Here is a 14,554-nt window from a genome sequence, read left to right as displayed (position 1 = left end):
GGGCTGATCCTGCCTTTTGAACCTAGTTGACTATTTTGAAACTGTCAGTAGGGCCATTGATGAGGGCTAAGCGGTCCACACAGCCTACCTGCACTTGGCTAAGGCCTTTGACACAATACCCCACTCAGGCATCATAGACAAGCTCAACAGCTGAAATATAATTCCATATGTCACAGGATAGGTTGCAAAATGGCTAAAAAACAGAACCCATAAAGTCGACATTGCAGGTGCCTTGTCAGATTCAAAGCCAGTCACAAGTGGTGTCCCACAGGGATCTGTCCTGGGACCCCTCTTATTTGGCATTTACTTTTCAGATGTGAAAGCAAACTAGGAGGGTTGTGGCTGACGCAGTTTGCAGATGACTGCAACCTAGGCACCATAGTGAATACATCAGCCGGCACACACATCCTACAGAATGCCCTCACAAAAACAGATAGCTGGTGCCGGAATCATGGCCTGAAACTGAATGCAACTGATGTGTAGTCATCCCCTTTGGGAGGAACAAAGTACCCACAAATTAACACATAGACAGCAACCCACTGAGCACAGAAAAAAAAAATCAGACACCTGGGGACCCATGTAGATAGTGACCTCTCGTTTGACACCCATGTTGCCAAAGTGGTTAGAAAGACTTTCTATCTTGCCCACCTTATCATGAAGGGTTTTCCATCCAGATCAAAGGAGGTCATTGTACCCCTATACTTCTCCCTTATCAGGCCCATGATTGAATACAAAGCCCCATTTGGTATGTACCTCACCCAGCACTTGCAACAGCTGGAGAGACCCCAAAAGTACCTTACCAAGAGGATCAAGGGTCTACAACACGTCATATGCTTCCAGACTAAAGAAAATCCAGCTCTATTCAGTAGCATACCGCCTACTTACAGGTGACCTATGCCTGACATACAAGACCATGTCCAATCAGGATTTGGTGGACATGTTCTACTGCAAGCAATCCAAATCCACCAGAACCATGAGAGCTAAAGATTTGAATCTCAGCACATACATGTATAGGACATGCTGGAGGAACAGATTCATAACTCAGAGGCTTCTCACACTCTAGCACAGAATCCCAGTTCATGTTAGACAGAGTTCCTCACTGACTCTCTTCAAGAGAAATCTGGACAAGTGGATGTGAGATCGTAGGTTTACCCCAGGGGTCCTCCCTGCATCACTACTAGACAGAGACACAGTCAATTAATTTGATTAAGTAAAGGGGTCATAATGTGTCACTACTAAGTCAGAGGCACAATATTCGGAATCTATTCTGTACACTTACCACTATAAGGGGTGGCAATAGCCACATCACTATGGCTAGGCTTATAAATGCACTAGGGCAGATAGCCTAGTAGTAAACTATGAAACTATGGTGTGTGTGTAGGTATTTTCAGTCAAGCAATATAATGTGGTTTGGGGGGCTTGATATCTTCATGCATTCCAACATAGGCCTGGTGCAGTTCCTGCTATTAGGACAGTGGTCTGTAGCAAGCTATATAGTGGTAGGCAGTTTTAGCCATTGGTATTTGACCATGGCTAATCCATGCTGCTTCTTGTTGTGGTACCAACATGGGGGTGTGGTTATCCATGACATTTATTGCTAATCACCCTAGTTTTGTAGCTTGTTCCATGTTTTGCAGCTGTACATCACTGTATGAGGTGTGACCTGGTAGTGTTAGGGTGCTGATGTGGGCTTTGACCCAGTTTTCTATTACAGCACTGATATCTACATTCTCTATACTGTGTGCGTTTACACTGCACGCATCTTGCTGTTTATACTTCTGGCATTGGGTAGCATTACATCTAGGTTCCTATCCCTTGTAGTACCTATGAAGGTGGGTTTGTGTTTTTGTGGTTCATGATTGGTGAGGGTGGATGTTAGTCAGGGTCCTCAGGTGTGCATATGGTACATGGTGTTACATTACTTAACACATGGCATTCATGCCTCAGGTGGTGCTGCAGAGCTGCCTCTGTCGGATGCACATACTACGCTCCCTGTACATGTTTGGAAGCAGGTTGTGTCATGTTAGGCATCCCTGTTACTATACAAGTGAGTCAGAGGGGGTATCAGTCCCAGTGCTCCTACTGAGCCAGTGTATGTGCTATGCGTTGCCTCTTTGCCAAGGCCAGGGCATACTGGGCACGCCTCCTTCTGCCTACTGGGGCAAGGTCAGGTTGTTCCTCCTCCGTGTCACCCTCTGCCTGTGGTGGCCTTGACAATGGTGGGGGTATGTTTGGCCCAGCCCTATGCTGGTCCTGCTGCAGCTGTTTCCGCAGGATCATATTATGTAGCATAGCACATATCATGATCATTTGGGTACATGTAGTTGATGTGTACTGCAAGGCTCCACCAGATATGTCCAGACACTGGAACCGTGACTTGAGCAGCCCAAACACACGCTCTATGACATTACATGTTTGTGCGTGTGCCTCATTATGGCGTTCCTGTTCAGGTGTGTGTGCATTTCTGATGGGTGTCATCAGCCACGGCTCAAGTGCATAACCTACATCCCCCACTAGGTGTCCGTGTGGGAAGTCCCCACTGGCAAATGATTGGTACAGCTGCGTCAGATGCCAGATGTGGGAATCGTGGTAGCTCCCAGGGCAGCCAGCACACACATTCATTATTATGCCCTGGGCATCACACACGACCTGGCAGTTGATGGAGGGAAATCCCTTGCGGTTAATATAGGCTCTACCCCGCTCACCGGCTGGTGCTTTAATGCGTATGTGCGTGCAGTCTATTGCACCCAGTACCTCAGGGTATCCCGCTATTTGGTGGAAGAGACGTATATTGCTGGCCACAACCTCACGGGCATTAGGGAAATATACATGATCACTGACATGGCATCCAGGAACTGGTGCAGTACCCTGGAGGCTGATGCCTGTGATATCCCCATCATATCACCAGTTGGTCTCTGGAAGGTACCTGTTGCTAGTATTCTTAGGCCAACACATACCTTGGTTTCCACTGGGATGGGTTCCCCTCTGCTGGTTCTGTGTGTGTGAGACGCGGCCTGCACAGCTCAACAATTTGCTGCAGAAGGTCTCTGTCCACTCTGTAGCGCTCTACTATCTCCAGCTCATGTAACCCATGGTAGGTGACCCTGGGCCTGTATACTTTTCTCCTTCTCCTCACTCTGGGTTGTCTGTCAGCATCTGCATTGTCACCACCCTCAGCAATTCGCCTATGCCTGATTATAACAGCTATGGCAGTTCCTAGCATTTCTGCTCTGAGTTCAGCTTTTTCAGTTTTCAATTCTGATAGCTTACTCCTTTCTTGCAGTATCTCTCGAGAGAAACACCCTGCACTGCTGTTTGCAGTGTTTTAAGTTCTGGGTTGGGCTTCTAGTCTGCCTGTGTAATTGCCTGCTTCTAACTGTTATCACCAATTAACTCCAGCAGTATTCTCTGACAGCTTCCTTGTAATCTGGTTGTTTCCTTTTTCCTCTCCGTTTCCTCAGGGGGGAGCAATGTGCACACCACCATAAGCACGCTCACAGTGACTTAAACGCGCGCACACATACTTACACGGTTTGGACTTGGCTGATTCATGGTAAAACGCGTGCACACAGCCTTATACATCAGGCAACAGGCTTCCTGATGTTTACATTGCCTTACACACGTGCACGCCCGCGCAAACCATTTTAAACGGTTTGCGACACGCTCCCACATGGTGAACCTGCTTTACACACGCGCATGCACGTATATCAAGAAAGTTTGAGTGTAGGGATAGTGTACACCCTCTATTTCTGGACTTTCCTAGTGTTCTGTTGGGACACACCTCTCTCCCTGATGTCTGTCTGTCATGTTACACTGCTCTCCAATGTGATACATTTACTTCTATCATCCCCCCCCCCGTGATGTCACCTACCTCTTACTCTATTCCTCCCCCTTCTGTAACTCTTACACTACTCGAAAAGTGCTCATTAGCTATGTGGCAGTGTGATTCAGTATTGTAACCCTCATTTACATAGGATTGCCTAGTAATGTTTAGTTACATCACTTACACTGAGCTTCCCCCCCTTGGCAACCACTACACGGTGGCCATATTGTTTTTGGTCTGCTAGTCCCTGCATTGTCATTCCATGTACTACATAAAACCCACAATTGTGGGCTTATAAGCTTCGGTTTTCACTTTTAGGCAGCACACCCTGTCTGCACGGGTGTGCGCTGCAGTTAAACATCAAAATCCCCCGAAAAAAAAAATGTTATTTTAAATAATTTTGCATCACTTTTTAATGCCAATGGCCACATATTTGGCCATTGGCATGCTAGATGACACATATGCAACCTTTATTTGGAGCTGACATAGCTCCATTGTAAATTTTGCAGAAATGTACTCGGTTGTCAGCTGAGTACATTTCTGCAGCTAAAACATCCGTTACACGGACTGGTTTGGGCTTCCTGGATCGCTCAAATACCTCATTTGCATATCTTTGAGCTGCAAATGAGGTATTGAGCATTTCCACGCCCAGTCCATGTAAGAGACGTTTTAGCTAGTCTCTTCCATGGAGGTTTGGGCTGTTCCTGGATCGGGAGGCTTACACTACTCAAACTCCATGTAAGCCTTTGTGAATCCTGCCCTTAGTCATTCTCCACAGTTATGCAAAGTTTAATAAGCAAATAAAACCTACATCGATTTATTCAGTTCTATAGTTCTGTAGGGCTTATTACCTAGTGTAGCATCATACTTTTCAGCTGTCCAGATTTTTGCCTCATATTTTACTCAGCTTTCCTCAAATCTGTGGTTTTCTGACAAATCACTGAAGACTGAAATTGCTAAATAATGACAGACATTCAAGTTTGTCTTCATACACTTCAGAAAATGTTATTACAATGAAAGGCTTTGCGTTACCTTTCTACATTTGAGCATAGGGTTGCCACCTTTTAAAATGCCCAAAATGGGATATCTTTTGTAGAAACGTGATTTTGAAGGACAGACATACCCACGGCCAGTGCAAAGGACAGAACCATTTTTGTCCAAATAAAAGCTTATTCTTGCAGCATTGGAGTTGCTTATGCTATTTCATATAATATGTAGTTGTTTCAGCTACAAAATAACTGCTTTATGCAACTATTAAAGAAAACTTATTAAATATTTTGTCTTAAAATCTCAGGACATTGGCCATTTTTAGATTTTTTTCACAGGACAAAACTGCCCAGAGGGGAACAGGTGGTAACCCTATTTCAGCACTATATTTAAAAATGTTCCCTATTTTTGAGTTACTGCCCCCCCCCCCAATATTTTTTACTCTGCCCAGAATTTGCTCTGTTAAAATGGATGTTTAACATTACTGTGTAAGCAAGCGATGTGTGGGCTTTGCTACTGCAATGGGGGGGGGGGGGGGGGGGGGGGTTACTCGATTACACTATAACCCAAAAACTCATCCTACACTACATTTAAGAGAAAAAAAAAAGGAGACTAAAGCACCAACCCATGGCAGCACATCTGTGAGGACTACAACCTACAGCACATTTTACAACAAACTTAAAAAAATAAGGTGTTAGGTTAAAGTCCACAATTTTCAATAAAAATTAAGTGGCCCTGTTATGAGGAAGACCTCTCAACTGTTAAGGTTGTTGCCGTTTTCTGGCAAATCATTGAGGATTGAAGTCCTGAAATGACAGACATTTAGGTTTCAGACTTCATACACTTCTGAAAATACAAAATGCATAGGCTCATAGAAGGTTAGTAGGCCAATGGTCCTAGGATCTTTGCAGACCAAGCCGTGTAAAACCAGAGTACCCTTATTAACCCTGCGATTCTATCAGTACTACTGTCCCTGAGGAGCAAGCCTTGTTATTCTAACCACCTTCTAAGTATATAAAAGCCATATTTAAAATGTGTCCCTATTTTTGGGCCATACGATATTTGTGCTGAGAGGTTAAGCGCGAGGAGAAAGGTGTACATACGCTTCAGAACCCATACAAACTTTTGGAGCGCTGCCAAGCCACCTGCTGTATGGGTTTTGGCTCACTGGGGGAAAACTCCGCGCCAACACAAGGAGGCGATAACGGAGAACGCCGAACGCAGCTGCTACCTAGAATGGTACAGCATAATGCTTTTACCAATTGCAACAAGCTGAATCTCATCACAAGTGAAAGAAAGGAATACCAAACCTCAATAGCGATGCTAAGCAATCTTTCACAGGAAACGCTAATACAAACAATTCTAAGGTTGTCTATTTCTACGGAGCTACCTTATGTTTGACCTACCTGAAGTTTGGTAAATCACTAAAATTACAGTCAATGTCATATCAGAACTTCCTACTTCAGAAAATATGTTGACCTCAAAGTCTGTTGTTTTAGCCTCTGCGACTCTACCCACGTGCAAGGCCAATGTCTGACGTTTATGAAATATATTGGACAGACATGTGTTTGTATATAAAACACCAATAAATTTATTCTGCACTTCGCGAAACGACAAAACATCGGAAGTTAACACATCCACGAAAAGGAGAACAAACCCAGAGTACGCCTTTAATACATATTTAGGACAGCATAACAATTTGATTAGGAAAGTACGTTAGCTCATTCCCACGCTTCAAAGGGCACGTTACACAAAAGACAACCAGCGTTGACTTACACATTAACAAACGAACATTATTTTAATACTACTACCCAGTAAATCACTAGTTAAAAACATCCCTCAGTGAGAAAAACGTTAAAACGCGCGCGGAAAGCACTTGCTCAAACAAGCAACCAATCCGAACAAGCGCACACTATAGACTTTAAACCAGCTAGGCAATTCTTACATCGCGCCTCCAACTTTATTGGTCAACCATTTCACCAGTACTTGAGCAAGACACAGTACACCAACCTCCTGCCTCTTTAACAAATATATCCAGCCTCATCTACGCAACATTGCGTAAATATTTACTCCGCCTTTCTTTCATTCATTTGCAGTACTATTGGATGAAAACATACTCATTCATTTGGTTCACTGGTTGGAAATAGTGACATCTGCCCAGGCGCGAAATGTAACGCGGGAAACATTTGTAAGATTGAGAAAGAGTTACAGTATAGCTTGATCAGTTTAAGTAGCTGTCATTGTGGAAGACATAAATTGTTTTCTCATGGTTTAAGTCTTATACATTTAACTGTAATGTTTGAAATTAGCCATTGATTTTATAGCTATTTTGCGTGTGTGGTTTTTAAAAAAAAGTCAGGTTATTCGGGTTGTGTATTTTACAGTAAACTGGTCTCGGAGTGGGTAGTTATAAACTAGGCTCTATCCTTTGCTGTCATAGTAAAGGAGTTCGCAGCGGATTGCCACATAGTTCTCACTGTTTCTTCATAAGTCTAATTTGAGTTATTGTTTTGCTTCTTGTACGGGTGTGACTGTTAACTTGGATTACGTATTGGACTACGCAGCAAAGGATGGCTGAATCTCAGCAACCGCAGATGATATTTTGTGACGATTCTCCAAAAAGAGTACTTGTGTCAGTAATCAAGACTACCCCCATCAAGCCTAAGCGGATGGAGTCTATGATTCCTACCAGTCCTGGATTCAGCGATTTTATGGTTTATCCTTGGAGATGGGGTGAAAACGCTCATAATGTAACTTTAAGTCCAGGACCTGGGAGTGGGGCAGCTTCTCCCACAGCTAACAGTAGAAGCAGTGGGGTGGAGATGCCTTGTAGTCCAGATTCTGCACTGAAGGTAAGTGAAGCCGCCGCTGTAGTCTTACGGCTTGTGGTGTTTGTTATGATTAAACACGTGTTTAAAGGTTGGCAGGCTGTTGTAGCTGCCTATAGTTTTAAAGCGCTGCAGCAGTTAGTATAAAGGAATGGCTTATATTTTTACGTATGTCTGGGTAAACGGTGTGTATAATTTTACCCGCCCTTGGGTTTAAATCACTAGTGAGGCGGGTATATTTTTTTCATCTACTACCGCGTCATCTCCGCCTCTATTCAATTTGTCAAGGAAAGAGTTTAAAAAGCAAAGTTGCTTCCGGGCAGCAGCTGGTATGTGTAACGTCAGATATATGCGCGCCCAAACCTGACAGCTGTCGAGTCACGTGATATGGGTGTTGGTAGTTGCCCGTTAATAGGGACATGTGTTTAATTGAATGTAATGAAGTAGAGTTGGCAATATAGTTGCTTTTCTTATTAGTTATTAATTTGGTTTTATCTTGCCATGATGGCACTGTGTATTTTTTTTTTTAATTCACGCCACTTTACATCGCATTGTTGTTTTATGTTCTGGAATATGTCCTTTAAGGGGCTCAGAAATTCAAGAATGTAATTTGTATGGTCTTTAAGAAAAAATAGCTTTATTTGTAGATGATATTTTGTACTTGACTAACCAGAAAAGGATGTATCAGGGTTGAGCGGAGACGGGGTTTTTTTTATACAAAATGAATGGATACAATTTTATAGTTATAAGCTATGTACACACATGAATTGGTCTAGCAGTACCCATATATATTTATATATATATATATATATATATATATATATATATATATATATATATATATATATATATGGGGCATGATAAAATTAAGTATCTGGGAGTGTGGATTAAAAAGGCTTCGGATATGGCAGCTAAGGGTATGTGGCAAGAGATTAAACAAAAGGTAATACAAAACAATTGGGAAACTGTGAAGATTTTACCCGTGGATATGGTGAGCAAGATATAAGCAAAAATGTTTTAGTCCTTTAGTTTTATACACAGGTCAGGTATATTTTTATCAGCCAGAGGAAACGTCGACAGTAATAAAGAATTGAAGAATTTTATCTTGGAGAGGAAGAGGGCAAGTGCCAAGCGGGATAAGTTGATTTTTCCAGCAGAACAAAGAGGTTCAGAATTGTACATGACACAAGCAGAAAGCTATAATTTAAAATGGAAAGGGATGGTGATGCATCAAAGTAGTTAAAGAAATAAGGAAAATGGGATTTTGGATACAGATCCTTAAGAAGAACAATAAACAGTAATGCAGAATATTATAGTCATAAAGTAGCAGAAAATACACTGAACTAAGCAAACATGGGAATGGAGAAATGAGATTCTGCTGATAGGGATGGCTGCAATTAGTTTCATAGTATAGTACTAGGCTATCTGCCCTGGGGAATTTGTAAGCCTAGCCATTAGGAGTGAAGGGAATAGACAGAGTGCAGGAATTTACTGGAGGAGTTTGGCAAAATGGTAAAGGGAAGAAATAATTAGAGAAGGAAAATTAATATAATGGAAAGAAACAAGAAGACATTTGGATTGCAGGTTAGCAATTGTCTTCCCTCTCAGGGATTGATATCAAAGTATAAACAAAGCAAATGGGATGGGGTGATCCTAAAAATGAAATACTGCACTGGCTGAGTTTTTATATGAATGTCGTAAAGAAGCTGCTGTTGAAAATGGATAATTTAGTATGGTATATAAAATATTGCACAATAACTATATGGAACAATCAGAAAAATCGAGAAGGGAGATTCGGTTAGATATGCACTTCACAATGAAACAATGGGAGGACATATGTATGGCTCCTTAGACAGACTTCAAAGAATTGTTCCTCGGGTAGATGGCAAATCTTGAATGTGTGGGGTGTGTAAACGAATGCAACAAAAAATTTTTTGGTTAGCTGGGATACATGATATAAATTGCCTAAACATAGTAAGGTATTAAGTTTAATTCTAGTGGCTGCAAAAAAACAATATTAGAAAACAGAAATCAAAATCTAAACCAGCTATACTTGAAATAGTGAATATTGTAACAGAGTTTAGAACGGGGGGCTGGGATCTTTAGAAAAGGGTAGGAGTAGATTGCATATAAAAAAATGAAATTGTGGAAACAATATGTGGGAAACTTTTGACATAGGAATGAGTTTTAAGAGAAGGCATGAATTTATGTAATGTATAAGATATGAGACTTATAATATTTGTAAATATGAACTTGAATATATAGGTTGATACCAGGCTTATAATATTTGTAAATATGAACTTGATTATATAGGTTGATACCAGGCTATCTGCCCTAGGGCATTTATAAGCCTAGCCAGAGTGTGTTTGGCTTTTGCCACCCTTTAGATTGGTTGACTGTGGCTCTGTATAGTAGGTCACAGAAAATGGCCTTTTTAAGGTTCGTTCACTGTGCCTCTGTCTAGCAGGGACACAGAAGAGATCCCAGGGGTAAACTTACGATCTCCCATCCACTCGTCAAGATTTCTCTTGAAGAGGGTCGGTGAGGGGCTCTGCCTAACATGGATTGGGGTTTTGTTCCAGAGTGAGTGGAGTCTCTGGGATATGAATCTGTCCCACCAGCATGTCCTATTTATTTCTGTGCTGAGGTTTAAGTCCCTGGAGTGTGTAGCTCTAAGGGATTTGGATTTCCTGAGGTGGAGCCTCTCCATTAATTCTGGGTTGGACATGGCTTTATACGTCAGGCATAGATTGCCTCTGAGTAGGCGGTAAGCAACTGAGTAGAGCTGGAGTTTCTTTAGCCGAACTGCATAGGGCACCTGTTTGGGTCCCTTGATCCTGTTGATGAGGTACTTTTGGGGTCTCTCCAGTTGCTGCAGGTGTCTGGCAAGGTACATCCCAAATAGGGCATTGTATTCAATTATGGGCGTGATGAGTAGAGGGGCACAATGACCTCTCTTGATCTAGATGTGAACCCTTTCGTGATAAGGTGGGCTATATAGAAGGTCTTTCTAACAACTTTGGCAACGTGATTGTCAGAGGAGAGAAATCTACTTGGGTCCCCAAATCCCTAATTACTCCTTCTGTAGTTAATGGATTACCACATATGTGGTAATTTGTGGACACTTTGTTTTTCCCAAAGGGGATGACTATGCACTTTATGGCATTTAGCTTTAGGCCATGGCTCTGGCACCAGTTATCCATCTCTGTGAGACCCTTTTGAAGGATGTTTGTGTCAACCGGAGAGTCGATTATGGCACCTAGTTTGCAGTCATCTGCGAACTTGGTCAGCCATAGTCCTCCCGTGTTAGCCTGTACCTCAGAGAAGTATATACCGAACAAGAGAGGTCCCAGGACTGAACCTTGTGGGGCGCCACTTGTAACTGATTTAGTCTGACATGGCACCTGTAATTCTGACCATGTGGGTTCTATCCCTGAGCCAGTTTGCAACCCATGTTGTGACATAGGGGTTGATATTTAAGCTGGTGAACTTATTTATGATGCCCGAGTGGGGTATTGTGTCAAAGGCTTTTGCGAGGTCCAGGTAGGCTATGTGGACTACATTCCCTTCATCTATGGCCTTGGTAACTGTTTCAAAGTAGTCGACCAGGTTCAAGAGGCAAGATCTGCCCTTAACAAAGCCGAATTGGGTAGGATCCAGTGTCTGGAGGTTCCCAATGTCTTTGTTTATGAGTTCCTTGATGATACGCTCCATAGCTTTGCAGACCAGGCTAGTCAGGCTTATAGGGTGATAGTTTCCGGGGTCCGTTGTGGCACCACCTTTGTGGAGTGGAACATTCCTTGGGTACATATCCTGTAGTAAGACTGAGATTAAACAGTGACTTTATGTGAGGGTTCAGTTCTTCTTGGAGCTCGTGTAAGACTCAGCCTGGGACACCGTCCGGTCCCATTGATGCTGTGTTTTTTGCTTTGGAGAGGGCAGCTGTCACCTGTGCATTTGTGATGTCAGGGAGGCTACATTCTATTGGGATAGTAGACATTTGCTCTTTTGGGGGGGGGGAGGTTTGCACTGAACTTGTCTGCCAAGATGTTGGCAATGTCTGTGGGATCAGTGTATTTTTTGTCATTTTGCACTAACTCGGAGCATATCTGGGAGTTGCCATCCAGATTCCTGACATAACTAAAGAAAGCCTTGTGATTATCTTCAGTGTCTTGTGCAATTTTTCTTTCGAAGCTGGCCTTAGATGATTTTATGAGGGATCGTAGTTTCTTGCTAGTACTGATCAGAGATGCCTTTCCTTTTTGGGATTTTGCTCCATCATGTAGTAGCTTCCTCCTCCTGTTGTATAGCTTATTTATGGTCGGGGTCCACCAGACAGGTCTCCTGCCTTTGGAGGAGTGAGTCTTGGTTTTATTTTGGATAGCACGATCCATGCATTCCTGTAGGTGTCCATAGAATGCGTTTGTAAATGATTCTGCGTTTTGGGCAGTATTTTCCACTGGCCTGGGGGCTTTGAAGGATTCCACCTCGGTTTTGAGAAGTGTGAAATTTTGCTTTTGAGAAATTCTTCACCATGGTTTCCTTGGCTGGGGGTGGGGACGGGATATGGATGTCCAGTGAGATAAATTTATGGTCTGATCTTACCAATGAGGGGCATACATCTGGTGTGGAACAGAGTCCCAATGTTGGTGATGACCAGGTCCAATATGTTTTCCCCTCTTGTGGGAGTGGTGACCAGTTGTTCCATAGCATTTAAGTTTATAAATTCTAGGAACCATTGGGCAAGGGTGTTGTGGCTTGAGTAGTTTTCCCAGTCAGTGTTTGGGTAGTTGAAGTCACCCAATATTATTGTGTTTGAGAGACCTTCATATTCTCTAATGTTCTCAGGAAAGCCGAGTGGGGTTCCTGAGTTTGGGAGGGTGGTCTGTAGCAGGCTACAAACTGAAAGGCAGTTTTGCCCACTGTTAGTTGCACATGGATGGTCTTGCTTTGGAGTGACCTGAGTGCTTGTGTTATGTGGTGGATCTTGGCACCCGACAGGCAGCTTACAGTGACCTTCTCCTTGTTCAGTCTGGTGAGTGGGACGTCAGTGTGTCTGACAAGTGTCACCTATTACAAGTGTATTAGGTGTGTTGTTTGGCCTTAAGGGCTGTGACACTGACTTTGTGAACTATGTAATACGTGGGTATTGTGGGGTAGCTATTGCTTGGATGTCTGCTTTGGAGGTCTCTGCTGCTTTGGCAGATTTTTATTTAGAGCCTCCGAGTATGTTTTTGTGTGTTTGTGTTTGGTTTGATGATGCAATAGGTCTATGTGAGACTGGATTTGTGGTGTGTGTGGTTACCTTCTCCTGACTGTGCCAGTACTGAGTTGAGAGAGCTCAGCCTCCAGTTTGGCTATATAGTTGCATCTCTCACATATATTTGAGCTTGTTGGGAGGAGGAGAGGGTGGTCTGTGTACATAAGGCAGTTGTAACATTGCCTCAAGATTCCCAGATTCACCAGCTGGACTGGAGAGTAAACCCGAAACTGACTTTTGGACATGCCAGAATAGTATAAGGGACTGCTTTTTGACTGATCAGAAAGGACCAATAGGGAGCCAAGTACTTATAAGGAGTATAAGAGGGTGTAGTACTTTAGTTTATTAGTGTTTACTTATAAGATTACTTATAAGAGCAAGTGCATGGCTTTAGAATGAAATTAGAGTGCTTACTTTGAGATTTAGAACAGTTCTAAGGGAAAAAGTGAAGAGCAGACTTTGTGGAGCGGGAATAGTTTAAACCTGTTTAAGAAGCGCTGTGCAAAATCGCGCATATGCGGGTTTTAAAGCAGGGAAACTGAAAGAGATAGGAATTGACCCAAAATGGCCAATAAGCTACTAGTTTCTGGGCTGAGACCACTCCTCCAGGGACAGATAGGCTGCTCAAAGCTTCCCACTCTCACTGGTGAACAGAGAAGCTTCCTCCTATCCAAGTAAGGATATGGGAAACACAGGAACCTATACCACAGTCCGGAATTCAGCAAGCCTAAAATCTGGACTAATCTAGTTCAGCAAAGGCGTGAAAAGAGAATTTTTTTTGTTTTTTTTCAGGAAACAGCAGAAAAATACACTCAGAAAACATTGTACATTAAACAGGCTAGCACACTTTAGTGTGTAGCCTACAACAGTTGTACAATATAAAAACGACTTATAATGATATATAACAAGTGCAAAACTGTAAAAAGCAGGAAGGCAAAACTTTTTCAAGCACAGATCAGTTAGAAACTCTCTTTTTAGGTGGGAAAAGGCAGTTGGAGCAAAAAACAGAGGAAAAAATACTTAAATCTGGAAAAGTCTCTCTTGGGTCTCTCTGTTGCCTGTATCACTCTGCAGGACACTACGAGGAGCTGTGCGGAGTTTAATTACTGTTGTATCAGTGTAAGTTTGCCTATGTTGCACGTGGTAATTCAGTGAAGGTGTTTAAAAAAAAAAACAGTACAGTAGTGCTTGTAAATAATTTTGGCATATGTGTATATATTTTTTAATGAATTACTTATTGAAGTTGTACATTTAAGATATTTACATAATGTGTGCTTTTATTTATTTTTGTGGTGTTCTCCCCTACTAAAAGTGGTTCTGTAATACATCCTGTATTGTGATTTAGCCCTCGCGGTATAATTAAAATAAACTAAAACTGATAATTGTTTGAGTAGTTCACAAATTATAGTTGTTTGTTCCTTGGTGTGGACATTTCTGGAATACATCGGCCAAACTTATGGTCTGACTATTTCATGGCTTGTTGTTTTTATTTATTTTGTTAAATACCTTTTGTTAAGTGGCCAGAAAGATTGGTTCACATAATCTTTAATTGGTCTCAAGCCAGTTTGTGAATGCAGTTTACAGTGTTACAGATTAGTATGGTAATTTTCAAAGCCAGTGCTATGGGAAAAGGTAGAGCAAGTAGGTCTGTGAAAT

The 14,554-nt window shown here is 42.3% G+C and overlaps 1 protein-coding gene across 1 annotated transcript in view; it reads left to right on the top strand.

The window, feature by feature from the left end:
- The first annotated feature begins 7,004 nt into the window (after positions 1-7,004).
- The window catches only part of ZNF367 (zinc finger protein 367), a 67,957-nt gene continuing 60,407 nt past the window's right edge, over positions 7,005-14,554 (top strand). Inside the window, exon 1 of the mRNA XM_044059703.1 lies at positions 7,005-7,662. Within this exon, the coding sequence (XP_043915638.1) occupies positions 7,381-7,662 (282 nt within the window). The 5' untranslated portion in view covers positions 7,005-7,380. The remainder of the gene's footprint in view (positions 7,663-14,554) is intronic.

Source organism: Protopterus annectens, chromosome 17.part0 (assembly GCF_019279795.1).
Source record: "Protopterus annectens isolate FY-2018-M chromosome 17.part0, PAN1.0, whole genome shotgun sequence".
In the NCBI taxonomy this organism is placed as follows: domain Eukaryota; kingdom Metazoa; phylum Chordata; order Ceratodontiformes; family Protopteridae; genus Protopterus; species Protopterus annectens.
Note: the sequence above shows the minus strand (reverse complement) of the source record. Positions and strands in the feature narration are given on the sequence as shown.